The sequence below is a fragment of the Miscanthus floridulus genome, chromosome 5, assembly GCF_019320115.1.
Source record: "Miscanthus floridulus cultivar M001 chromosome 5, ASM1932011v1, whole genome shotgun sequence".
Lineage (NCBI taxonomy): Eukaryota > Viridiplantae > Streptophyta > Magnoliopsida > Poales > Poaceae > Miscanthus > Miscanthus floridulus.
This window is the reverse complement of record NC_089584.1, coordinates 13,033,249-13,060,443: the sequence shown is the minus strand read 5'-3', so window position 1 is coordinate 13,060,443 and position 27,195 is coordinate 13,033,249. Positions and strand designations below refer to the sequence as shown.

Genomic DNA, 27,195 nt, shown 5'->3' with positions numbered 1-27,195 from the left:
ACTTTCCTGCACTGCTGTCTTTTTCGCCTGACCTTTTTTTTCCCTGCAACCATCAGTTCAACCTTACCTTGTAAGAAAAGTATGCCTTTCTACCTCCTCCTATCCACCACAGAAGCGAAGTCTTCAAGGTTTCCCACCCACACCCACTCCTCTAATCTCACATGCTGATGCATCTTCCTAATGTAACCTGAAGCTTTAAGAAAACAAAGAAAATTAGTAATAACAACTCCCGGAAGACTCCAAGCTGCAGCTCTCCTTCCCCCTCCCGTTCCAATTCCAAGAACAGGGCAGCGGAGGAGAGGAGAGTCCGAGTCAACCAGGTGAGCTGCATCTTGATTTCCTCATCCTCATCCATACATATTAGCTTCTTCTGTGCTATCTATACTACTGCTGCCCTCGGTTCTTGATTCGCTCTGTCCAGTTCGACCCCTGTCCCTGAATCCAAGAACCTCCAATTCTTCGGAACCGGAAGCTGCTTGGAAAGAAAATTAGGGGCAAAATAAATGGCAAAGCGAGCGTAATGCTTCGCGAATCTTGCTGCGAAGGCGTATCTGGATTGATGCCAAAATAGTAGCAGCTCTGCTGGCGTGGAGCGAGCTGAATCTCGTGAATCTGTTGCCTGGAATGTGGATGCGGAGGGCTAGCTCATGCTCTGTGCTGAGATAGCTACATCTTGAAGCCAACTGAAGTTCTTCCGTTACGTTGGGCTGACTGAATCTGAAACTTTTACTGATCTGTTACATGACGTAGAGTGAGGGCCCTAAGGATATATTTCATGTTTTTTTTTTTCTTTTACCTTTTGGCTTTATGGAGAAGCTTGAGTTAGCCAGCTTTTCTGCATCCATCGGCCACAGCTGATTTCATTGCGACAGTTTTCTTCTAGTTTTGTTCCTGTCAACTGACCAACTGGTAAGCAGGTACGATGTGCTCAATAACGAGGCTCGCGTTTGTGCTTGCACTGGCTATAGCCTCATCAACTGAGGTTGCAGAGAGCAGAGATTTTAATATCTTGGGTAAGTTTTGAATCTATTGATTTTTGCTCCGTTCTCTCTCTTTTTCTTTATTGTTGAATGTTGTTGATCCATAGCAGTGAATTTTCTGTTGCTATAAGTAGATCAGGTGCAACAACGTATGAAATCCTAAGTGTTGTTCTGAATGTCTTCTACCTATAAGGTTATAACTATCAAGTCTAGTGATAGTTTCAACTAGTTTACCTAAATTCCTTCTTGGTTTGCATTTGCATTTAATCCTGTGATCTGTTAAAGAAAACAATTACGTCTAAGCCATCAATTCTACTCACCGTAGAGGGTGTAGCTTCAGCTTAGCTGCTATTCCTTATAGAAACTCAAGCTTCTGAAGTTTTGCACTTCTGATCAATCTTTTCTTTTGTCTTCAATTCAGCTCAGGGCAGCTTGCCTGATGCAGCCAAGGGACTAGGTCTAACTGCATCCAGTGGAAAGCTGTGTCAATTATGTGAGCAGTACTCAACTGAGGCACTTTTCTATCTCACACAAAACGAAACACGGACTGAAATTCTTAGCATTCTACACCATGAATGTGCAAGCCTTGCCCCTCTGAAGCAGCAGGTATGTGTAGCTTGTGATCCGGCCTTGGGTACCACGTTTTCAGTTGCTTAAATCTATTGGTGTGTTGATGATTCACTCTGCTGCAGTGCATCACGCTGGTCGACTACTATGTACCCCTTTTCTTCCTCGAGGTTTCCATGGTTACCCCTGAAAAGTTCTGTGAATCGATGCATCTCTGCAAGAAGGGGATGAAGATTAGCCTACCCACTCGGGAGGGTACTTGTGGTTTATGCCACCATGTTGTTGTTGAAATTCTTGTCATGGTTAAAGATCCCAACACGCAGGTAATAGCCATATTTTCACTCTCTGTCGCCAACGTTCTGTGCGTTGTACTGCTTTGTTCTTTGTACATACTGTAATGTCTTCCTTTGTTTGCTGTAATTTTGCAGCTGGAAGTAATCGACCTACTCACCAAAACATGCAGCAAGGCGCAGAACTATGAACAGCAGGTGAGCTAAGTTCAAGAAAAAGAATCTCAGATGTGCTATGAGTGCATCGGCCTATATTGAATGGTATCTGAGAACAAAAGTCAGTAAGAAATGAGAAACCTTGAACTGTTTAAACACTTTAGAAAGTAAATACTTCGGTGATTACTGTACTTTTCTGTTTTCGCCCCCCAAAAAACTAGACCAACCTAGGTGGCATTTTATTTAAGAAGAAAATAGGCACCCAAATATTCACATCAACGAGGACTTGAACCTAGATGGTCTGGGCACACATCCACGCCCTCGACCAACTGAGCTAGCTCAGCTTCCTAATTTTAGCTGTCTTCTCCAATCTGCCTAAAGATGTACCAAGTTCAATCATCTTAGCTGTTCTCGAACTTTAACACTTACAGAACTGTATCTTAAATTAGGTTTGTTGCTGATGCCTGCACCCTGCAGGTTTGTGCAAATATTTCATATACAGAACAGGGGGTCTCTTTCTTTGAAATCTGACGTTTGCTACCTCTGTTATCTTCTGTTCATAATAATCTTCTTTTCATCCCTCCAGTGCAAGCGGCTGGTCCTCAAGTATACCCCACTGATTCTGGTGAAGGGCCAGAAATTCCTTGAGACAACGGATGTCTGCTCTGCGATACATGCATGCAAAGCAGGCACACAAGCATCAATGGAAGCTATGCCTCTGTCTGCCACTTTGTGAAGATGATGCAAATCAGAATAAGGCTTATCGGCTTATCTGCCTAGGAGATCAAATTGGGGGAAAACGATGAAAGTCAGATGACTGTTTTAAGCTCTCTTCCTCTATTGCTGAAACACTATTGACTGGTGAAAATTCGACTGTGTAAAAATCTTTGGTGTAAATTTGGAGCCATATCCAGTGTTTCTGTGAACTATATAGCAACTGAGCAGCTACACCTATCTCTTCGGCATTGGATTGAGAGGTTGTAAACAGTTATTGCATTTTACTGTATCATCTATTGTTTGTAACTACTGAGAGTTACGAATTCCTTGTTTCTCTGTTGCTCTGGCAAATGGTCTGTAACATTAAAGTGACAAGAAAACTTTTAGTTTGCTTTGAGATAATGAAACATGAGATTTAAAATACAGAGAAGGTTCATTTCATTGAATAAAATGAATGTAGCGATTACAAATGTTGAGCAATTGCACTCATAAACCTTGCACTACCAAAAAACTCCATCCATTTAGGTGGAAGAAAAATGTTTGTTTGCTATAATTTTGCAGCTAGAAGTAATCAAAGGTTTGCTTGTTTTGGCTTTTGTAGTGTATCTGTACATTACATATTTAGGTGCATAGCGAATGTACTTAGAAAAGCCTTATTCTTGCAGAGTTAAAGATGGGTTTGATTTATTTCAAAACATCCATTACGTGGTCCCATTCAGAGAAATTTTGCATTACAATCCTGAAATCACAGATCTGAGATCGACATGCCATGGTTCCCTGAGTGCATTTCAAATTTGAGCAAGAAAATGCACAGCAGACATCATAGCATCCATAGGATCATAGAAGCTGTTCGTTGTTACAGAAATGGCTTGGATCCATGTCTTGATTCACACATCTAGTCCTATACACATAACAGCATACCACCATAACAATTAGAATGTAAAAACACATGCTAATGATGCGTCATCTCATTGCATCCTCTGCTTTCTAAGCCTCTCAAGCTCCTTCACCATGTGCCAGTGCTCCAAAGAAAGACTCTTCTCGCCAAAGCTCGAGGCCATTATTTGTGCCATTGTTAGCCATCTGCAGATCAGAGGAAGGGAAATGAGCTCAAAAACGATTCATAGACTTCCTGACCAAACAGCCAGGCTAGTGTTTTCAACTGTGGCACTAATACAGACCTGCTAAGTTCAGAACAACCCAAGCTCCTATCATCGCGCATCGCACTGACCATTTCATCTTGAATCATCTGCAATAAGTGCAAACGTTACACAACTCATTAACCATGTCATGCAAAGTGGTATAGTTGGATATTCGAATATGCATCTTTTGCAATCATATTCGAGGTTTTAAGATTATATCAAGGTTTTGGATCAGTGCCATTGCTAGATAGAGAATGGAGTAAGGGGTGTTTACCTGGTAAGTCTCAGGTTCAGTGGACTGAGGAAGAGACCTTACTGTGGCCAAATACCACCTCCAACTTTCAGTTTCCTCAGCACCTGCATTAACTGTGGGAACAGAGGATGGCCGGAAAGGCACTACCAAGTCTGAAGGAAGGATGTTTGATTTTCCCTCAGAGAGAGTAAGTAGCTGCACATCAGCTGCCATTTCCAGCTTGTAGTACTCAAAATCGTAGTCAACCTGCAAGTAAATTCAAAGAAACTTAAATGTCAGATAATCGGTTCAACTTAACCTAAGGCCAGCAACACCAGTACTAGAATTAAAATATTAGGTTCAATGTTGCAAGGATCATTACCTTCTGCGACTCCATCAGATTCTTGAGCAGCATGGTATTTTCCACACCTTTAGATGTCAATGACCCTGTCTGCAGAAGAGTCTCATCAAAGGTCAGATGAGTGCCTTGAGGTAGCTGCAGAACTCCTGTGACCAACCTACAGCAAATATTAGGGTAAGTATAGGATACATTTTAGCTCTAAATGAAAGTTCATGTCAATATAATACTTATATATTGTTGATACTTAATAGACAATCTAAAAGCACGCACCTTCCTGACTTGTTGTCCTTTCTAGGTTGAAGTGTGGCTGAGTTGAGATAGTCAATTGACAGAGGTATGGCTTGTGAATATGGCACCAATTTCTGGATCAAAGAATACAGTTGATTCCCAAATATGGAAGCACTTTCCTTGTTGAAGCCAGTGAAATTCAAGGAGAGTCTGCCAACAGTGACCACGTCCACCCTATTGCGAAGCTGCATAAAGATTAATGAGCAATAATTTAGTAATTGGATATGAATTGACTTTGCAAGAATCATCTCAAATCAAACTTTTAAAATATGCTTATAGTTAGGGCATTTGATTAGAAATACAACATACTCTGGATAGAAGATGCAACAGCAAGCACTGGGCTGCAAGTTCATCATTGCCTAACACAAGGGTGAGGTGTGAGAGCAAAGATTGCCGAATGCCTTTTAACAGGCTAGGTGAAGGCTGCATGACCAAAACAAAGAACAGAATAAGTTCTATTAGTCAGTGGGTAAAAGCTGGTGAAAGTAGCAAACACACTACAGATTTCATGACAACAAATTTGGTAATATCTACCTCAACAACAGGCCTTGAAATAAAATCGTGGGATGATAATTTTCTCCATACCAAACAGTGAAGACGTGGCACCTGTATAATCATTTAAAGGAATCAAAAGTTAAGGGAAAAAAATAGCAAAAGATAAACTAACATTTTCCCGTGTTATACATGACCTCAGGTACTATGTATATGCATACCTTGCTCGGAGGCAACTGAACTGTTACATCTTCCATGAGGTCTAACATTATATCATCTGGGTTGTCACTAGGAGCAGCAAGTTCTGGGTCAAATGTATATACACCAATAAACTCAATAACATCATTTAGCTTCACTTGACTTTCAGGCATGTCATAGATCTGCAACAAAGATATAAAAGAGTCAATCGTAAATAAGATAACTAAAACAAAACCAAATAAATCTGATCATTTGCATTTCATTCACAAAATTCTAGGTCATTACCTTCACTAGACATGAAAATGAGCTTCCAGGTATATGATGATCGCCTCCATTCATCTCTGGAACAGTTCCTGCCACTTCAGTTGAACTGGATGAGACATGAACATCGCCTTCCTTCTGCAAAGAGAATAGAGATTAAATCAGATTAATAGCCGGTTCATATAATTCTTCACAATGTTAGAAGGAAAATAAGCAGGTATGCATAAATAAATCAGGTTATCAACTATCCTAATTTATCAGGATACCTGCCTATATTCAGAGTAGAAAATTACAGGATGACATATATCCAGGGAAATTGTCAGATGAAGCTTCCAAATACAAAAAAACAAGCAAGAAACTGATACATATACATTTATGAGATTCAGGTGTGTGCACATCAACATATAAGAAAGTAAGTATGAATATATGCTTCATGAGACAAACATGACCATTTAGTATTTACCCTTAATAGTGAAACTGAAATCAAATAATTGTCAACTCTTACCGGCTTCTTGCAGAATGAAGACTCTCCGTGCCCATTTTCTGAAACCTGTCGAAAGAAAGAAATACACTAAATGTCAACACTTCAACAGTGGGTGTCAGGAATAATAGCTGCATTTTATTTGCAGGAAACATGTAAAAAAACATACATCCATAGCATCATCATCCCCATCTCTCTTCCTTTTCTCTCTTAATTCAGGTGCCAAGCAGTTTGACATCCTGCGGACATCGGGTCCTGGTGAAGACTCCAGTGTCCAAGAATTTTGTCCAGGTGCCTGTAATACACCAATTACAAATCGGGTGCTGGTGCGCTGATAAAAAAACCTTTAGGGTTACAGAATGAAAAACAAATGCCATGGAAGCAGTAACATACAGGCACACAGTGGAAGAGATGCCGCTCCCAAAGATGTGAATCACAAGGATGTGGCATTGAGAACGGTGAGAAGTCAGTGTACTTGTTTGTCCTCCAAGTTGACCCATCCTACATAGATGATACAGTAAAATAAGCTTAGCAGGCACTAAAGGACAGTTTTCCAAGAGTTTATGAGCCTCAGCCCATTACCTTGAAAGCACCAATGTAGTACTCATTCCCAAGCATATCCTGAACCATTCCCCGGTACCGGACCAGGGTGTTTGGTTTGATCAATCCAAGATTTGATGCATCCAACACCGGAACCTGGAATAGTTTTTATTTTGGCATTAAAAGCCTCGCTTGCAAACACGTTACGAAAAATGCGTGCAGCAAAAAGGAGACCCTTTGCTCCTCCCAAGAATATGAAAACGTAAGTTCCTAACGCGTGTTCTTATTTGTGCAGATTATTGATTAATTAAAATTAAATGACTCAATTTATGCGACTAGTCAATCTATATCTTGAATCGCCACCCAGATCCATAGGTAAACCAGTGTAAAGTAACCGGGAAAAAACACAAAAATCAAAAACAGAAAGGGCAAGGGCTGATCCTTCACCTTGCCAAGGCCGTCTTGCTCGAAGAGGAAGGAGCGGAAGAGGTCGCCGGCGCCCCAATCCTTGCCCCGGAACGCCGCCACAGGGTCGGCTCCTCCGGACTCCGCGGCCGCCGCCGCGGCCGTCCTCTCGAAGGTGGCGCGCACCGCGCCCAGCGGGTTCCCGACGAGATCGTACTGCGGCCCCACCATCACTCTCTCTCTCTCTCTCTCTCTCTTCTTCTCTCTCGCGCTGGGGTTTGGCACTCGGGAGCAACGGCGGGAGAGGTGGGCAGGCGAGGGGACGAGAGGACTGAGGCCTGAGGGGAGGGGTGATATAGCGGCTCGGGGTTTTGGCGCCACTGGCGGCGGCGCTTCCCGCCGTTTCCTGCCCGCTTCCCGCCATCGCTCTTGGGCTTGGGCTGGGTAAGTAAGTCTCTTGAGCCGAAGTAGGCCAAGTTTTAAATGGGCCAATATCCACAATGTGTAGACCTATGAAGGCCCAGTCTGAACGTTCTTGGAAGAAATGAAACGGGCCTAAAATATTTCCGTCCTGGAACCCTTGTGTAGGTGGGCCCCACAGCTTCTGTCTGCACCTTTGTGGTTGTGGGCGAGCACCTCCGCCGCGGTGAGGCTTCTCCGGCGAGGAATGCGGCTTAGGGAGCGGTGGAGAGGGCGGCGGCCGGCGAGTCGCCTTTAGCCCAGGCGGCGGAACGCTGGTGCCTGGTGGTGGTGGGCGACGAGGAGGGGAAGGATGAAGATGCCCGGTGCGGACATGAGCTTGCGGAACGCGAGGAACACATAACAGAAGACTGAGATATACAGTACTATAAACTAGTACAAAAGAATGCAAACTACTACTGTTGACATCATGTCCATCTACCAGGTTACACGTGGAGTGGAGCATAAGAAAATAGCTTTCAGGCAGATCACTCGTCTCGAGCTGAGGTATCATCCTCTCAAGAGTGAGATCCATTTACTGACAGCACATATATTTATAGTATATGCCAGAAAGGAAGAAAAAAATAGAAGGCCAAAAATGGAACAGGAACAGGGTTGCCTTCCAACCCTAGTATCTGCCTACCAAGCTTAATTCTTTATAGCACCGTATGCTAGTAACAGAACAGCCTTCATCACGCCGAGTACTTTGAGCTCCACATTGGTACCTTCAGGGGTTCGTCGTCGGTGGCACTGCCCCCGTTTTCAGCAGCGCTCAGGGAGTCCGACATCAGAGGGTTTGATTCACCCTCTTTATCCTGTGATGTCAGTGACATGCAACTTGTCAAGAAAAGCTTCTAGAGAACTAGAAAAAACATAGTAATGTTTCCACAACAATATAAATGTTGCATATCAAGTGAAAAGATTTGACATAAGATCAATGGAACAACAAAGATTTATAGATCTGTTCGACATAAGATCAATGTCACCAGACTAATGAGAATTTCAGTTTCAAACGTCCATGGAATTTATCTGTTCGAATGTTATCTGCTCAAAACCCGGTACTATCGATGGAATTTATCCACTAAAAACCCAATACTATCCATGGAATTTATCTGCTGAAAACACGATACTATCCATGGAATTTAGCTAACCATTGCAGAACATACCTGAATGACTTGCGGGGAGACTTCTGCTGGTTTTTGCTGAGTCTCTCTAGTGCAGAAGTATGAATACAAAACCATCCCAATTACTGCAATTAGGATTCCAAGTATGTTTCTCCAGCTAAACGGATCGTGAAGCAGAACATAGCCAAAGGTGAGAACCAAGCATGTTTTCAGATGGCCAAGAACTTGGTAAGTTACAGGAGATGTCTTCCCAATCACAAGAAAAGTGCTGAAGTTTACTGAGACTGAAATTAGGCATGACAACACGATGAAAAACTGCAGAGACAATAAATGCAGACCCATGATCAGATGAAGTAATATCCACAATTAACATAAACTCCCCAAAGCCCAATTTAATGCTTACCAGAACTTGAGTTGTGTAATCGAAAGCAAAGACATTTTGGTTAGTCAAAAATCCATCAAGGAATGGACCGATAAGGAACAAAGTCAATGCTTGGTATGGGCAAGATTGGTACAGAAGCTGCGTTGAAGATACCTTGAACTTCTTCTGTATTGTATTTGTCATCTGATGGCTTGTTAAGGACTCAAGTTATTCGTCACAGAACACTAATGCTCAAATTAAATGCCGCTTTAGTGGCAACTACCCCCTTTTTTTAATGATGAGGAAATATGCATATCACTTAGATGAATGTGCTGATGTGCAATGAGATGATGACAATGCTAAACAAGACAATGTATACCATGTTTAAAATTTATGCTCAACAGGTAAACTAAATAAAACAGTAGAGGAAGAACTAGCCTCTATTGTTCACATATTAGCGCTTTGCCCCCCTTTTGCGATATTAAGAACCTCAAACACATGCAAAGTTTGTTGTATGCAAATGATTCTGTGACAGATGTACCACATAAAAGAAAATAATGAGTATATGTACAATTGAAAGGATACGATCTGAGCAATACAGGTTGTGATGATTGCCAGCAGGGACAGTATGGATCCTACAGTGTTGAGTTGCAGATCAGTTACAGTTGCAACACCAACACCAACAAGGAGCACACTAAGGGAGAGCTTGATATTCCGACTGCACAGTAAGGTCAGTGAAAAAGATTAGATGATATATTATAAAGCTGCATAAAACACATGACGTAGTACAAACAAACCTAAATTTCTTCCTGAAGAAAAGGGTCTCCAATATAACAGTACAGGGAATAATAGCCAGCTTTGTCATCTGAACATAAACAGTACTTTGTTATGAGCTTGGTGGAGTGATTAGCATGTGAGATGGAGAGCATGAATAGCGCCAAACTGAAACCATGTTTCTAGGATGTTTTTGGCCCATCCTGATATACCTTTACTGATGACAACACATCATGTTATGGGCGCCGAATAAGAAATTTGTGCCAGATCACTTAAGTTTGGATGAATACAAATAGAATTAGAGAAAAAAAAGGGATGTATACCTGATAGAAACCAACAGAATTGAAACCCAGACTCAAGTTAAGAAGTCCAATCGATATGCCATTGAGCACTCCAAATCCCATGACGGTCCTTGCATCGAAAGGTTTGTGCTCAAAGAGCTTCATACATAATGCCACATGGAGAGAGCAGAACGTAACCAGGAGATGCCAGCTTGTCAAAGTAGTGGCTGCGAAACAAATACCGCATTTCATTAACACTTGGAGGAAACCCTATTATTGTCTGTTTATAGACGGACTATCACTTCACGACACGTGGTGACACTGTAAATTAATGCGATCGGATTCCAAAAATAGACCAAACGGTAAAAACATATCCATGTGCAATCAATAGCAAAAGCGCGACGTGTTTTACTGCTAAAGATCACAGAGACCATTTTGGTATCACTTAAGCTGAACCTAGCCCCTTTTCCACGGTATAGCCATTTCCAGTAAGTCACCTTAGCCCTATCATATGAACTCACAGTTCACTCATTTTCCAACTCACGACACCAAATATTCGATTCACAGATATTCAAGCTAATTTGCGCTTGCCCCTGAAACTGTGAAATCTCTCGCAGCACCAGTCTCCTCATACCAATTCACAGCACAAAGTCGCTGTGCACTTGTGCAGCATCAACCAATTCCCGCTGCACCCGCCTGGACTAATCTTGACCTCGCGCCTCAGCAGACAGCATATACGAGTAAAAACATGGAGCAGAAGCATCTAATAGCCAAACAGTAGCTGAACGGAAAGGAGACAAGCATCTCGGACAAGATTGGATCTCATACCAAAGTTGAAGCCGAGGGAGCTCATGAGAGCCTTGTTGCAGATGACGATGGAGACGGAGGACACCACCGAGAGGCTCAGCGCCCCCACCGTCCCCAGCTGGAACTTCTCCCCCGCCACCCCCATTTCCAACCCGTCGCAGAAAGCAGACACGCAGAGCCGGAGAACGCAAAAACTCGCCGGCCCCAAAGCACCAAACCACGCCGCCGACCAGCACCTGCAAAGCACAAAAGGTCACATTTCGATCAAGCAACCGCAGCAGGAACACCAGGAAGCAGCCAAGAGCCGGCCTTTCTGGCCAAAACTACCTCTTTGCTCCCAAAGAACAGAATTCAGCCAAACGAGGCAAGATCTGGGAGACGAGCTCGTGAATCTGAGCTGCGCGAGGGACTGGCAGTGGCACGGGGACCTGAGAAACGAGCTGGAGCAGGACAGCAGGGGCCGGATCAGGTGTGCTTGGCTTCGCGGCTGCGTTCTTGGCCTCCTCCCTCCCCCCTCTCCTGCTCACCGGAGACGGAGACGGGTGTTTTATACAAAAGAAAAGAAAAGATATTGTTGCGAGTATATGGTCATCTCGGGTTGTTGGTGGTTGCTGAGGGGCAGATGTGTAATTATTATTTTTTGTCGGGGTGATCAAGGAGTGTCAATTTTGATCTGTTCGCTCGGTCGTAAACGATCATGTATTATAATTAGAACAATATTTTTCTCTCACATCAAACCAGCTAGCAGTAATAATCCATGATCGTTTCAGCCGAAACGAACAGGCTGTTTGTTTGGACTTTGGAATGTATTGTACTTTGCACGTGTTTAATGAGATTTGAAAATTTTGTATTTGAAAGTATATATATTGTTTGGTGAGGTGTTTGGTGGACTCACCTCGAATACAAGCTGGCAAGATCCAATTGTCGTTTCAAAAAATAGGTCCAAATACTTAATAGGAGTACCTCATTTGCCTCGTACGATTGATTGACAGATAATCTCTTATTGTCGGCGAATTTGTGATGTGTTTTTTAGAGTACTCTTATATTATATGTGAATGGAGGCTATCATCTCCCATTTATTGAATATTATTATAGTGAGGTTGTTTTCGTGTTGCTTAGTGGATGCCACTTAGGTCATGTTGGCTTGTCTTATAATTCGTATTTTTTCGTTTATTATTTTAGCCGGAACAGCGTTTTCCTCTCACAACAAATTAGTCAAAACAGTGTTTCGGCTTTTTTCAGAGAAGTGAACGGGCCTTAACTTGTGGCCATCTTGGTATCTAATCGACCCTTTACTCGTTGTCAATCAATAAAAAAATAATGCTCAAATGCTGCACTGCTCTTTCTTTTTCTGCCAAAAAATCATTGTCCACAAATCTGTACTAAGGTCGTTGTTAACACTTGAAATTTGACACGTGTCGGTTTGAGATAACTAAGGTCTTGTTTAAATTCCAGGGTAAAGTTTTTGGATGTCACGTTGTGTGTTATATGGGGTGTTCAGATACTAATAAAAAACAAATTACAAAATCCGTCAGTAATCCGCGAGACGAATTTATTAAGCCTAATTAATTCATCATTAGCACATGTGTTACGGTAGCACCACATTGTCAAATCGTGGACACGTCTCACAAATTAGTCATAAAATATACAATTAGTTATTTTTAGTCAATATTTAATACTTTATATATATATGTTTAAATATTGGATAAGATACGAGCAAACTTTAACTTTAGAGAGAGAAACTGGACGAGCCCTAAACGAAATTACAGTATCGGTCCACCTCCACTCGAAAAATGTACCGTGTCTCGTCAAGAACCCCACTCTTTGTTTGTTTTTTGTGAAAAGTTGCGATGCTCTTTTGGCGGTACAATTTGTAGGTGCATGGGTTTATGGAGCACAGACACAAGTGTGTCCTTGCTGCTGGCTCCCCTCTGCACAGTCGATAGCATCGAGAAACAGTATATGCGTGAAATTCGCTCACTGCGCTGGGATCTTGCATGTTCGTGGGAATCTCTACGCGGTGATCCGTGCGGGAGTACCACTCCATTTTCATCACCACATTGGAGTATGAATGCCGCCATCAAAACGAGTCCTTGTACCTCTGTTGCTCCAGCACTTAAGATGTACAGCCCGTTGGTCTCGGCCGAATTGGCTTATAAGCCATGGCTGAAAGTACTGCTAGCTGATTTGGTGTGAGAGAAAAACACTGTCCAATCCGTGAATTATAAGTTAGATACGAGCGAATAAGCCGAAACGAAAAGGCTGCAGTGGCGGACCAAGATTTGAACCGAGGGTAGTCCTAGTCAAAATTTTTGTATGCAATACGGTAAATTCCAATAGCAAATTTGAGAACACGGATATAAAAGAGAACACACATCTTACGATGGATGGCTAAGGATGCCTTATGTATATCTGTATTTATTTTCTTAAAGGAAAATGAACCGTATTTAGGCGTGACGTAAGGGTGATGTCATCAAGCTAATAAGGAGGAAGGGGCTTCGCTCGCTCTCGTGGTGTCGCCGCTGACCGTGTCGCCGCTGACCGCAAAATCTCTTCTCTCCTTCCCATCCGGATCTCCATCGTCGCCGCTCGACAGGAGGACCTCCACACGCTGCTCGACTGCTCTTCGCCGGAGTCCCCTTCCTCCTCCTTCTCTACAGCCATGCCCCTTCCTCCTAGGCACTATCGCGTCCGCTCAGCCGCCTTCACCTCGCTCGCGCTCCGCGGGCTAGTCCAGCCGCCTGCGCCTCACCGTCACTTGGCATGTCCGCGGGCGGACGGCGCACGGCGACGCTGGACTGCGGTTGATTGGGAAGCCGGCCAGATGCTTGGCGCGCCGCGGCCGGCGGGGCGCCGGTGGACTGGCGGAGCCGCAGAGCACTGTGCCTGTGCCTGTGCCTGTGCGTGCGGGCATGGCCACGTAGGGCAGCGGCCGGTGAGGGACCTGCGCTCGAGCCTCGGGGCTCGGCCGGGGGGCGGCGGTCGCTCCTCGCTACTTGCTCGCACCTGGAAAAGTCGAGGTCGAGGGCTGCGGTCGCGAGGGGGCGAGATGGCGAGCGCTTGGGCCAAACTTTTCGTGGGCTCTGCGAAGTATTAGAAAATGTCTGGGCCTAAATTTGCGGGTAGTCCCGGGCCTACCTGGACTACCCACTGGGTCCGCCACTGACAGGCTGGTAGTATAGGAGTGCTTGCCCCTAGAAAACATAAGTTCTTTTTTGTTAATCCCTATGTCCCAAATTAAATTAATTTGTAGAGAGTTTAAACAAATTTATACAAAAAAGAGCACGTATATTTATGACACGAAATAGTTTCACTTAGGATGATATATGGATTGATTTATTTTGAGACAGAGCGGGATAGCATAAACATACTCTCTACGTCTACAAATGTAAGGACATGTGAGTTTAGAACAATTTATGCAGGACAAGAAAAAAAAACACATGTACATACACTCAATCAAGCACCTAATTTAGGGTGGCACACAACTAAAATATGTCTATTCGATCGGCCACACTTTGTGTCCCAAAATAAGTACATTTCCAGCTTCTAAGTATGCATTTGGAAAAGTGCTTGTCCAGGTGCATGCATAGAAATGCAGTTATTTGGAATGAAAGGATTATTCGATGCCATAAAATGACAAACCACTAGCGACTAATTATTGCTATTTATTAGACCAAAAGTGCTTACATTTATGGATAAATTTTAAATCACTGGAGTCCTTAAATTTGTGAACAGAGGGAGTATGTTGCTTTTTATTTGAACCGAACTACCCGTAGCCAAGTTGGCGTTAGTGTGCGAGTTGGGTATAACTTAGATGATTATTAGGTTCTCTATGATAGAGTTTGTCCATCTAAGTTCAAGTTTTAAACTTGCCATGGAGCTTTTTTTTTTGATACATTCTAAGGATTAGTAGTGCTACATTCTTTTAGTAGTAATAAGTACTGTGTCCAGCAATCTAATATCTGCCGATCCAGCTTTTAGGTGGTGCTCATAAGGATATGGTGTTTGTGCATATTCATAGGGTTGTGTGCGCGCGTGAATGTAATTGTCTGTATTTGTATTTGTATTGTTTCCATAAAATTAAATTGCCGTTGTAAAAGGGATCATATAGATGAATGATGTAAATTTATTTTTAGTTATAAACAAGCTAGAGACGTCTTGGACTATCTGAATTTCTGAAGTCAATTATTTTAGACATTGACCTATCTTTTTTATAATATATCTATTAAATCATTTGTTTGTGAAAAATATATTTAAACAAATATACTCATAGATATCCAAACATTTTTTCTAGAAAAAGGAGAGTAAAGATAATTTGTAGCCAAAGTGTGTGATCTAAGGCACCTCAAAACGCCATTTAATATATGTGACCGGAAGTCCAGAAAGACTGTAGAAAACGACACATATACAGTGCAACGTACACAGGCCAGAAGGAATAATGAGGAAACAAACCCACGGAAAAAGGGCACAAAAGGACGGGACGCCACCTTGGCATGCATGATGATGATCATTCTCGCGGCGTTGGTGTATGTTGCTTTGAAACAAAGGTATATATATGGAGAGTATATTCAGTAGACAGCTACAAAATAAGTTATTATGTAGCCACCTCCATTTTACGATAATTTTATATACTAATTTATGATAATGTCAATACATATTTACGATAGTTGTGTTACTATAACACATAGGGATATTTACCATAATGTTATAGTAAACCACTTAGTAAGGAGTTACTGTAATCTCGTAAATTAACATAGTAATTATCGTAACTCAAAGTGGCTATAGAATAAGTTATTTTGTAACCAGCTACAGGGTAGTAGTTCTACGGTAAGACTATTCTACAGCTGGTCACAGAATAACTTATTCTATGGCCACCTTGATTTGCGATAATGTTTGTACCAATTTATGATAATGACAATACACGTTTACGATACATGTGTTACTATAATTCAAGATGATACTTACCATAATGCTACAGTAATCATTTATGAGGGAGTTACCATAATCTCGTAAATTAGTATAGTAATTATCATAACTCAAAGTGGTCATAGAATAACTTATTCTGCGGCCAGCTACAGAACAGTATGTCTATAGATAGACCCAGCTGGGGTTTGGCCGTGTGGATAAGGAGAAGGAAGGGGAGGGATGATATTGACGCATGGCAGCATGGGCGAGAGGATGAGCGGCGAAGAGGAGGAGGAGGGTGGGTTCGGTGGCACGCCACTGTCGTGGAGGACTACTTTGGGATTAGTCAATAATTAACTGAGTAATAAATTGAAAAGCAGGTAGCATATGGAATGGGAACGCAGCCAAGTTGTGTTCGTTTTGGATGGCCTCCACCTGCTGCTTATTGCCATCTGCTACAGGAAGTAATAGGAGGTCGCTTTCGTTGGGAGGTCGCCGAACCCACCGACACTCTCAGCTCTCTCCCGGCCGGAGCTAGCTGCCTCTCTCAGACTCAGATCAGAGCCAGTAGTCCATGCCCATTCACTGTTCATGGTGTTGGAGGCTGACACCGACGCCAAACAATCATGCAGTCCAATGGTGGTCTGAATTCTGAATCGTTTGATCGATTCTGCATATGACTGGATGGACGGAGGATGCATGGCATGCAGGCTGTAAAAGCTAGCTTGTCCTTGCTCGCTCATTGCCTCATTCCAGTACTACATGTGTTGTTGCCTGCCACTGCCAGGCGCCAGCACGAGCTAGCTAGTCGTAGGTCTCTCCCGGCCCTCCCCTTGCAGTGAGTTCTGGACGGCATGGACACCGCTAGTGCTCACCTTCCACTGTGCTGAGATGCGAGTGAATGTTCATGGGCACGTACGTCGTCTCCGACATCCGATCCTGCGTGCTCCACTCGATCGGCATGCAGGTTCATATGCAGCATACTAGTATGCATGGATGATGGCGACGACGCGCGCGTACTTCAGTTCTCCTCGCTCGATCCGTCTCGTCGCCGTCGGTCCAGCGTCTACAATAATCTACACTGACGCACTCGCAGTGTCATCGTAGCTAGTGGAGCCGTGGAGATCTGGACTGGAGGAGCAATCTCTTCAATTAACATACTCATATAATAATGCAGGGATATAGATAGATTTATATTCGAATTCAACACAGGCCGTCCGGATCCTGTTCCTGTCCATCCTCCACTGAATATGAGAGATGCATCCCTTCATCACAAAAGGGACCAGGATATCAGTGGTAGACCGGTAGGGTGGCCGGTGGTAGCAGCAGCAGCCAGCAGCCATGCTTACTCTACTGGCGAGGCTAGGGTTTACTCCGTAGACGACTACAAAAATGGAGACATGTTTGGTGAGCTTTATGGCCGCCGTCCTTTCCAAACCGAAAGGTTTTTTCGTGTTGCCTTCTGCTTTTCGTTTTTACTCTAGATAATATAGAGGTACGCATCTACAGTTCTTCGTCGGTAAAAACTTTGGGGCCGGAGAATATGTGTATGCATTCAATCAGGACGTACTCGGGTTGGCGCCTGCCACGACGGTCGACGGCAAAGATCCCAACCATGCACACCCGTCCCAAATCGAACGTGTGGTGGCAGTTTCGGTCAGGGACGAGCCAACTAAAACAGTTCCTTCATCTGTAGCGCACTTGAAATGTACTTATGACAATCAAGGAGAGTTTTCTCTTTGATAGATTACTGCCATAGTGATGGTGTAGAAACAGTTAATCCTTCATCCGACGTCACCTGGAGCCTTCCTCTAAGCCCGGTAATGGATACGGAAGAAACAAGAAAAACTTCGCCTGTGACCAACCCCTGACGCTGAAACGGTGAAAGTGAAACCATTCAATGCAAGTCTCAGGCCGCTGAGTCTGTTGGCCTTCAATTCTGGGAGATGTTTTCTTTGCATGCCTTCGTATGGACTGTTGACTCTCTGCACAGCTCCCAAGCCAAGTGCCAACCAACTTGATTTGCAACATAACCAACCAAGCGACGGACAGAGAATCAGGTGGCTTTCATCCGACACGGATGCGATCGAGGACGCCATGCATCATGCACGGCAAATGGGTCCTCTGTTTCCAACTCCTCCTTCATAGCGCATGCCATTGGGCCTCTCTGTTTTCGGCTCCTCCTTCGTTGCTGCCGACATTGTCTCCCTAAACTATGCGAATCACCCATGCATAATGCATGGGAGGAGATCTATCGTTGTCGTTTCATGGGAATTATTCAGCTCGTTATGTCGTCAGCAGGGCAGCATCAATGGCCAGTTAGTGCCTGTTCGCGACGACGACGACGACGACGAACAGTGCTTTTTTCTCGAGTCTTTGGTAGGCAGTTAGTTAGGCGCACGACTTCTGGATTCTTGAAGCTATCGTCGCAGCCGTCCACATCAACAGCGCTCCAATAGATGGAGTAGGTCCATGCCGTGATCTCCGGGGCAGATCAAATGGATATGCAATCCACGTGCAATCCACTTATCCACGCCACGTTTAGGTACGGTTTAGTCCGAGGGATTATGGAACGTAGCCTGCTCCTTAATTAGTCATGAATACTTGGCCTACTCTTTAGAACATCTACAAGAGTCTTTCTATATCATTTCACCATCAAACGGTTTCTCTATATCCGGTGCACACTATAAAGAGCCATTTTCGCTCTCTATCGTTGACTATTGAGAAATCTAGAATAGAGAATGACAATACTTGGATAAATGAGCTATTGTAGGAAAAAATTTTCCACCAAAATCTCTATTCCTGTCAATTAGAAAGGATATAAAGAGTCTTTTGAAATCGCTCTTAACTAAAATCCAGCATACTTTAAAAGCTTGGAGCCTTGAACTATTAGAGCATCTCCAAGATCATGTCTCTGAAACTCACTCTCTAAATCACTTGGAGAGCCATTTAAATAAAAATCGTTCTCTATATCTCTTTATTTATCAATAGCTTTCCTATATCTTGTGCGCAACACTCTATAGAGTCAGTCTCGCTCTCTTTTGCTAGGAAGAAATCCAGAATATGGACATCTAATTAAAGAAACTGTTGGAGGATAATTTTTATGAAAATGTTTACTTCTATCAATTAGGAATGATATAAAGATATTCTTATTGGAGTTGTTCTTAGAGCATCTCCAAGAGTCATTTTTTTAAATTCACTATCTCAAGATTTGAAGAGCCATTTGAATGAAACTAATCTTTTATATCTTTTCACCCTTCAACATATCTTCTCTATATCTTTTGTGCACTCTAGAGAGCCGTCTCTGCTCTTTATCTCTGGCTAGCGAGAAATCAAGAATTAGAGAATGACAATATTTAGATATCTTATTAAAAACTGTTGGAGGTTTTCTTTCTTTACCAAAATCTCTATTCCTATCAATTAAGAAGGATTTTAAGAGGATCTTGAAGTTGCTCTTAGTAATCTCCAAATATTTAGCTTTTAATAAACACAAAAAAAAGATATGAAGAGCTTCTTACCTTTACACAAATGTGGGAGTAATAAATAAGGGTATGTTTTGGTGTTAGAAAACTATGGTACCATGAATAATGTAGTTTATAAGCCAGTGGCATATAAAATTATGGGTTTAGAAAGGAAAAAAGGTGTCCATCATAGTTTTTTTTCTAAAAATCCAAAATATTATGGCTTTAACAATACCATGGTCCTAAAATCTAAACAAAATTGTTGCATCTCGACCATTCTGAAACGATAATATTTTCCAAATACCCTAGCTCTCTCTAAAAAGAAAATAAGCATAATTTTATGGCCTTTCCAACTTGACTAGGTTCAGGTTCAAGTTTGAAAGGCCTTAAAGTTATATGTCTATCTAAAGGCCCTATATATAGAGCATCACAAAGAAAACCAATTTTTTTGTGTATAATTGGCCCCGTTCGCTTCGCTGAAAAACAAGCCGAAACACTGTTCCGATTAATTCGTTGTGAGAGGAAAATACTGTTCCGGCTGAAAAAACAAGCTGAAAAAGACAGATTATAAGAGAACGAATAGGGCCAATATGCATAGAGACTAGCCTAGGAAGGATTGCAAGAACAAAAGGCCAAAAACTCCAGCAACAAGAAGTAGATCTAGCCAGTAGCCGCGCCGGCGTAGAAATTTTAGATTCTCCAATGGATTAGACTCGTAATTTGCTTTGTGGATATTTGAGAAGAATCTTTACATAAATTAGTGGGCATTATATTGTGAGCAGACATTGTGCTTGTACATAGAATGTGTCTAGATTTAAGATTGTTCATTTCTTAGCAAGAAAGTTATGGAATTCTGTGTCAAACGAAATTAATGTATCAATGTCTAATGCCTGATTTTGAAATCAAGAATTATTTTTTTACAAAAACTTAAAATGGAAATATTTCATCACTAGGGTTGTTGCAAAACCATAGGGAAAGAAACTTTGCAAATGTGACATGTAAGCAAGGTTCCCTACCATTCAGATAATTAGTAGGGAAACTATTATTATTATATTATTCTTAGAAGGAATCGTAGGGCACATCTTCTTTCCCGACAGTATTTCTCCTACAAATCTTTTCCTAGTAAGAACTCTTGGGCAACAGTTTCCCTACACATTTTGGGTCGTTCCCTAGTAATATTAGCTGCAGGAACATTGTTGATTATGGTAGTGTATAGAGCATTACAAAAAAATCCAAAAATTATATACATATAGGCAATGTTTTGTATGACAAACACACTAAGTTGGCTTCCAAATGATAAACTTAGGAGCTGGACATTAGAAGGCCAATCCCAAATAGAAAGTTTCATTTCGCTGTCCTGAACGGTAAGAGTTAATGAATGAAACAATCCCTTCAATGCATACAATTATTTTTTTTGAGGCCAGACACAAGATTAGAGACCTCAGATGAGATGAAACCTCTCAAGTCCCTTCAATGCATACACTTATATATTTTTTCATATGTATGTTTCATAGTCCTGGAAATATTGTATAATTAATTTAATCTAAACGAAACTTCTCCCCCTATCCCTCCCCTTCCTTTATCTCGCATCCATGTCGTTGACTTTGTTCACCTGACACGCTATTAAGAGTTGGAACACCATTAGAATTGACCAAAGAACCAAATCAAGAGTGGATGCAACAGTGGCAGTTAATGTGCGACGGGTCCGCGTGGTCGTGAAGCGCACAACCCCTCCCGCCGCCCGCCTCCACACCACCACCCATGGGCTGCTCTGCCCACTGTTTGCCAACCTCACCCATTCGACCCCGTCCTTCGGCTAATCCGTCGCTCCCGTCAACTAGTCACCGCCAAGCCGCCCTGCCTCTACTCCACCCCTACGGCCGCCTCCACCACCACACTAGCGGTTCGGGGGCCGCCCACCCATGCTAACACAGGGATCTAGGGATTTGGGAAGTAGCAAACCCTAACGGGGGGAGGGGGGTGAATTGCTCTAGGTGGAGGTAGTAGATGGAATGACTATTGATATGTGAAACAACATGGTTCCTTTTTTTTTGGATATAATAATATAGGGAGCCAGAGTGATAGCGGCAGTGACAACCAATGGGCCCGTTGGTTCCAGCCAAAAACCAAAAATTTTTTATAGTTGGTAATCAACCTTGCGGCACATGCATGGAGTACTAAATGTAGACGAAAAAAAAACTAATTGCACAGTTAGCCGAGAAATCGTGAGACGAATCTTTTAAGCCTAATTAGTCTATAATTGGACAATTTTTATCAAATAAAAACGAAAGTGCTACAGTAGCCAAAGCCAAAAAATTTCGGAACTAAACGGGGCCTGGACAAACTGGGAAAGTCAATCTATGTAATTGAGCTATAAACACCAATGAACATATCGAAATTACTATTTAATCAATGGAGATTAAATTAAGCAAAGGGAACCATGGTCCACGTTGGCCTCAACTAAGCTCCGCCCTGAATGAACCTTTAGACTTCAATTTTTAGCAAGGTCTTGGACATTGCAACTATTATTTGATAATTAATATTAATTAAGGTCCCATTGATGTTTTCTTTTTTCTTAAAAAAACAAAACTCAGTTAAAAAAACTCACAAAAGCACCCGCACTGGTTGGACACCACGCTTTAGATCGGATGGCCCAGATCTCGAGACACGCCCCGCGCCGGTCGCCTTCGCCACTCGACCGTTACCACAGGAGAAGCAGAGCCGCGGCGGCCGAACCGCCGCCTCCCTCCAGGCCTCCCCCATGGCGTCGCCGCCGCCTGGTCCTCCGGCATGGTCGGTGACCCTGAACCTAAGGCACCGCGGCGGGCTGGAGATCCGCGCCGCCGCGGAGAACTTGCTCCCGGGGTGGGGCCGTGGCGGGGAGCGCCTGTCCCTGCTGCTCCGCCTCCGCCGCCGCCGCCTCCTCTCCGTCACTCCCAATGCGGCGACCACCCCGCGGCTGCCACACAGCCCGAGACGCCGCCTCGAGGCAGCAGGATAGTCCGCTTCCTGCGGAGCAGGTGGGCGCGGCTGCCGCGGGTCACCTCCATTTGGCGGCGCAAGAAGCAGCCCCCGGCGCGCGTCGCCGCCGCTGTGCAGCGGGACCGCCGGGATCAGGTGACCCGATCTCCCTAGTTCTTTAAGCACTCGCTTCCTCAGTGTATCCAATTCTTGATTGGTTCTTGCCTGCGTGCAGTGGAGTGGAACGCTGACGCGGCCTGGCTTCTGGGCAATGGCATGGACGCCTAAGTCGGCGGCGACGCTGCGGTTCGTCGTCGTCGTCGCCGCCGCCCTCGCCGTAGCCGTGGATATTTTCGCGGCGTTCAGCATCACGGTAAGCCAATACTCCGGTTTCAGCATCTTGGATTCGCCGATTTGAGCATGGTTGAACTCTGAATTTGAACTCGGGCGGGTGTGCATCGGCTGCTTCTTGCAGCGTGACTTCAGCAACCGGAGAGGAGGCTGCGACAGCAAACCGATTGCACGCTGGGCCAAGTTCTTGGAGTTGATGGAGCAAACCGACAGCAAAAACGAGTGCATTTGCCATATAAAATAAATTGGTTTTCAACATTTCTATTAACAAAGGGTTGCCATAGCAGGGATCTGAGAGTTGAAGTTCAGGGCACAAAAGGTCCGGTGAATCTAATTGCTACATTTCTGTAGCTTTTGACGAACTTTACTTACAATATTCAGAAGTCTAATAGATTAGCATTGTTCAACATCAGATGATCCTCCCAGAATCACTAACAACCAATACTAATTCACAAATCCAGATTTCCACAGGCATATAACAAGGCGAGATTATGGCAAAGACCAACACTAAAAAAACTAATGGTTAAAGTAAACACTAATATTTACAAACAGACACTAAAAAAGAGCGAGGTGCCCTTAAATGATCGTATGGACACAGAAGAACTCCTTAGACGCATGTAAGTGCTTGCTCCTGCCTTTCGCGGGCGTGAAATGAGTTCTTCCCTACATTGTCATTTCATTCCCCTGAAACTTTACCGTGTCGATCGCCAGTTTGTCTTACAGAACTCGCTGCTTTCTCTGCAGGGAAGGTGTCTGAACTTGGACTGCTGAAACTTGGAAATTTATCTTCTTGCTTCTTGTCCACCTTCTGTCCAAAGAAAATGCTCATATCAATGTCACTCTGAAGATTCTTGGTCTGAAATGGGTTCGATAATTCAATTTTACTGCCAAACATATCTGAAACAGGTGCTGCATGTGAATTTCATCTTCAGAAACAGGATTCTTAGGTCCCTGATAAATAGAACGAACTTTTGAAGCAGGCCTCTTTTCAGCTGACTCCACAGTTGGATACATGCTCAAATCTCGAGCAGCATTGAAAGAAGGTTTATCCTTAATGCATCATGGTGCAACTCTATTGATCAGTTAGTCCAGTGACACTTTAAATGGGAAGTAGGAGAATCCCAATCAGAAAATTTCTCCTTAAGTGACAAAAGACAGCTTGGTTCTCGAGTTCTTGGCTGCCCAGTAACACTTTGCGACCAATAACTTGTCTCCATTTTCTTCTGAGGTGCTGTTTCTTTCCTCTATCAAACTTTTTCTGGATTGTTAAATAGTGACCTCCCATGAAGATGTGCATCCATGTTTTGCACGATTCTTCACTGCAGCAGATAAGCATTATTCTTCATCTGATCTTATATGAAACTCACCATTCTCATTCATCTTATTCTTCATCTGATCTGCAGCAGATAAGCATGATTCTTCACTGCAAAGAGCAATTCTGAAAGGATCGGCAGCAAATTCCTAATAATTTAGCTTATCCGATCTTATATGAAACTCATCATTCTCATTCATCTTATTCTTCATCTGATCTGCAGCAGATAAGCATGATTCTTCACTACAAAGAGCAATTCTGAAAGGATTGGCAGCAAATTCCTAATAATTTTGCACGACGTATAAGAACAATAAGGAATCAGAAGCCTAGAACTCATTCAGACACAGTTACAAGTAAATCCTCGGATACCTTATTGGGCTCCTTTCTCTGAACCATTGACCATGTCAAAAAGGCCAAACAGAAGGACCAAAAGTGTTATTTGGGTTGGATATTTTCTTACTTGGTGGGTGCCTGACAAGAATGAAAGAAACATCAGAAGTATTGTATTACCATAATATGCATGAGGCTTCATTATGCTTTACCTTTCCCACTTTGAAAAGTTAAGTGCCCTCATCATGCATCAATGAATGATCAGAAAAGAGATCATGTGAGGAAGGAATTGCCTCAATGAAAATTGAAACACAATTTTTTCAGAGCAGAAAAAGGGTAGTCATAATTTAGTAATAGTGAGACAAGTATGCAATGGAATCATACTGTTAGGTGACTTATAGAGTTATAGTCCATAACATAACAAAAAGAGTACAAAGAGAATCCACCATTAATTCCAAGAATCTCATATACTCCTATGTCAGAACATAAACTGACATGAACCGACCGAATATCGAAAATGTTGCTGGAGCAAAATATGTACGAAGATCATCAGAAACCGAATGTGCTGTTGAATCTGTCTCATACAGATGATGGCTATGCGAGCATGAAATGAAATTTACACGGCAAAAGATTCACGCAATATTAAACACTGTTTACATGGTGGAAGAGATCTCAGTACATAGGGTACACGAACACACAACGATGCATGTAGCTGAGCTCGATCAGCCCCGCTTGACGGGATCGAAGTTAGAGACGGCGACGACGGCGCCAACGATGGCGACGAGCACGACCCCGCCGGAGACAATGCTGAGGAGGAAGTTCTTGAGCGACGGCGAGATCCCCGGCGCGGCCTCCGCGACCTCCGGCAGCACCAGCGCCGCCGCCACGGCAGCCGCGGCCGCCCACTCCTTGGCCGGGTGCTGCTTCTGCGCGGACGCCCGGACGACGGCCATCCTCCTGGCCGACTGACGGGGCGCGACGACCCGGAGCGACGACGCGTTGCTGCCGGCGCAGAGGGGCTTTCCGAGCCCCTGGGCCACGGACAGAGACGCCGCGACGGCGGTGGTGGCCATGGGTCTTGAGCTCAGGCGCTTGCTCTGGGGTCTCTGCGGATGTGTGATGGCAGGAGCGGGTGGGGCGGGGGAGAGGGACGCAGATATGAGTAGATAGGATGAGCTGGAGGGGCGCCAGGTCAGCCCGCTTTTTCAGTTGCTTAAATCTATTGGTGTGTTGATGATTCACTCTGCTGCAGTGCATCACGCTGGTCGACTACTATGTACCCCTTTTCTTCCTTGAGGTTTCCATGGTTACCCCTGAAAAGTTCTGTGAATCGATGCATCTCTGCAAGAAGGGGATGAAGATTAGCCTACCCACTCGGGAGGGTACTTGTGGTTTATGCCACCATGTTGTTGTTGAAATTCTTGTCATGGTTAAAGATCCCAACACGCAGGTAATAGCCATATTTTCACTCTCTGTCGCCAACGTTCTGTGCGCTGTACTGCTTTGTTCTTTGTACATACTGTAATGTCTTCCTTTGTTTGCTGTAATTTTGCAGCTGGAAGTAATCGACCTACTCACCAAAACATGCAGCAAGGCGCAGAACTATGAACAGCAGGTGAGCTAAGTTCAAGAAAAAGAATCTCAGATGTGCTATGAGTGCATCGGCCTATATTAAATGGTATCTGAGAACAAAAGTCAGTAAGAAATGAGAAACCTTGAACTGTTTAAACACTTTAGAAAGTAAATACTTCGGTGATTACTGTACTTTTCTGTTTTCGCCCCCCAAAAAACTAGACCAACCTAGGTGGCATTTTATTTAAGAAGAAAATAGGCACCCAAATATTCACATCAACGAGGACTTGAACCTAGATGGTCTGGGCACACATCCACGCCCTCGACCAACTGAGCTAGCTCAGCTTCCTAATTTTAGCTGTCTTCTCCAATCTGCCTAAAGATGTACCAAGTTCAATCATCTTAGCTGTTCTCGAACTATAACACTTACAGAACTGTATCTTAAATTAGGTTTGTTGCTGATGCCTGCACCCTGCAGGTTTGTGCAAATATTTCATATACAGAACAGGGGGTCTCTTTCTTTGAAATCTGACGTTTGCTACCTCTGTTATCTTCTGTTCATAATAATCTTCTTTTCATCCCTCCAGTGCAAGCGGCTGGTCCTCAAGTATACCCCACTGATTCTGGTTAAGGGCCAGAAATTCCTTGAGACAACGGATGTCTGCTCTGCGATACATGCATGCAAAGCAGGCACACAAGCATCAATGGAAGCTATGCCTCTGTCTGCCACTTTGTGAAGATGATGCAAATCAGAATAAGGCTTATCGGTTTATCTGCCTATGAGATCAAATTGGGGGGAAAACGATGAAAGTCAGATGACTGTTTTAAGCTCTCTTCCTCTATTGCTGAAACACTATTGACTGGTGAAAATTCGACTGTGTAAAAATCTTTGGTGTAAATTTGGAGCCATATCCAGTGTTTCTGTGAACTATATAGCAACTGAGCAGCTACACCTATCTCTTCGGCATTGGATTGAGAGGTTGTAAACAGTTATTGCATTTTACTGTATCATCTATTGTTTGTAACTACTGAGAGTTACGAATTCCTTGTTTCTCTGTTGCTCTGGCAAATGGTCTGTAACATTAAGTGACAAGAAAACTTTTAGTTTGCTTTGAGATAATGAAACATGAGATTTAAAATACAGAGAAGGTCCATTGAATAAAATGAATATAGCGATTACAAATGTTGAGCAATTGCACATAAACTTGCCCTACCAAAAAACTCCATCCATTTAGGTGGAAGAAAAATGTTTGTTTGCTATAATTTTGCAGCTAGAAGTAATCAAAGGTTTGCTTGTTTTGGCTTTTGTAGCGTATCTGTACATATATATTTAGGTGCATTGCGAATGTACTTAGAAAAGCCTTATTCTTGCAGAGTTAAAGATGGG

The 27,195-nt window shown here is 43.3% G+C and overlaps 4 protein-coding genes and 1 pseudogene across 5 annotated transcripts; 2 read left to right on the top strand and 3 right to left on the bottom strand.

The window, feature by feature from the left end:
- The first annotated feature begins 57 nt into the window (after window positions 1–57).
- On the top strand, window positions 58–26,860 carry LOC136451550 (uncharacterized). 2 transcript variants are annotated; one of them, XM_066452250.1, is made up of 6 exons: window positions 58–320; window positions 918–1,013; window positions 1,402–1,586; window positions 25,489–25,686; window positions 25,792–25,851; window positions 26,396–26,860. In XM_066452250.1, exons 2-6 carry the CDS (start codon window positions 923–925, stop codon window positions 26,543–26,545), a joined length of 684 nt encoding a protein of 227 aa, XP_066308347.1. In that variant the 5' UTR covers window positions 58–320; window positions 918–922; the 3' UTR covers window positions 26,546–26,860. The 2 variants fall into 2 exon arrangements, with proteins under 2 accessions (XP_066308347.1, XP_066308346.1); XM_066452249.1 differs by lacking the exons at window positions 25,489–25,686; window positions 25,792–25,851; window positions 26,396–26,860 and adding exons at window positions 1,673–1,870; window positions 1,976–2,035; window positions 2,580–3,140 and having other exon boundaries at window positions 65–320.
- On the bottom strand, window positions 3,401–7,377 carry LOC136449536 (mini-chromosome maintenance complex-binding protein-like). Its single transcript, XM_066449574.1, has 14 exons — window positions 7,153–7,377; window positions 6,748–6,861; window positions 6,559–6,666; window positions 6,335–6,460; window positions 6,190–6,234; window positions 5,709–5,822; window positions 5,447–5,605; window positions 5,268–5,339; window positions 5,043–5,156; window positions 4,716–4,918; window positions 4,467–4,602; window positions 4,127–4,351; window positions 3,892–3,959; window positions 3,401–3,793 (listed from the first exon to the last, which is right to left on the bottom strand). The coding sequence occupies exons 1-14, from the start codon at window positions 7,339–7,341 to the stop codon at window positions 3,679–3,681; spliced, it is 1,788 nt and encodes a 595-aa protein (XP_066305671.1). The 5' UTR covers window positions 7,342–7,377; the 3' UTR covers window positions 3,401–3,678.
- LOC136449537 (UDP-xylose transporter 3-like) lies at window positions 7,936–11,459 on the bottom strand. Its single transcript, XM_066449575.1, has 8 exons — window positions 11,244–11,459; window positions 10,938–11,152; window positions 10,152–10,336; window positions 9,852–9,919; window positions 9,640–9,772; window positions 9,097–9,258; window positions 8,736–9,008; window positions 7,936–8,384 (listed from the first exon to the last, which is right to left on the bottom strand). Exons 2-8 carry the CDS (start codon window positions 11,059–11,061, stop codon window positions 8,262–8,264), a joined length of 1,068 nt encoding a protein of 355 aa, XP_066305672.1. The 5' UTR covers window positions 11,062–11,152; window positions 11,244–11,459; the 3' UTR covers window positions 7,936–8,261.
- Window positions 21,922–24,632, top strand: LOC136449534 (uncharacterized; annotated as a pseudogene).
- On the bottom strand, window positions 24,773–25,372 carry LOC136449535 (uncharacterized). Its single transcript, XM_066449573.1, has one exon. The coding sequence runs from the start codon at window positions 25,307–25,309 to the stop codon at window positions 24,959–24,961; it is 351 nt and encodes a 116-aa protein (XP_066305670.1). The 5' UTR covers window positions 25,310–25,372; the 3' UTR covers window positions 24,773–24,958.
- Window positions 26,861–27,195: the final 335 nt, after the last annotated feature.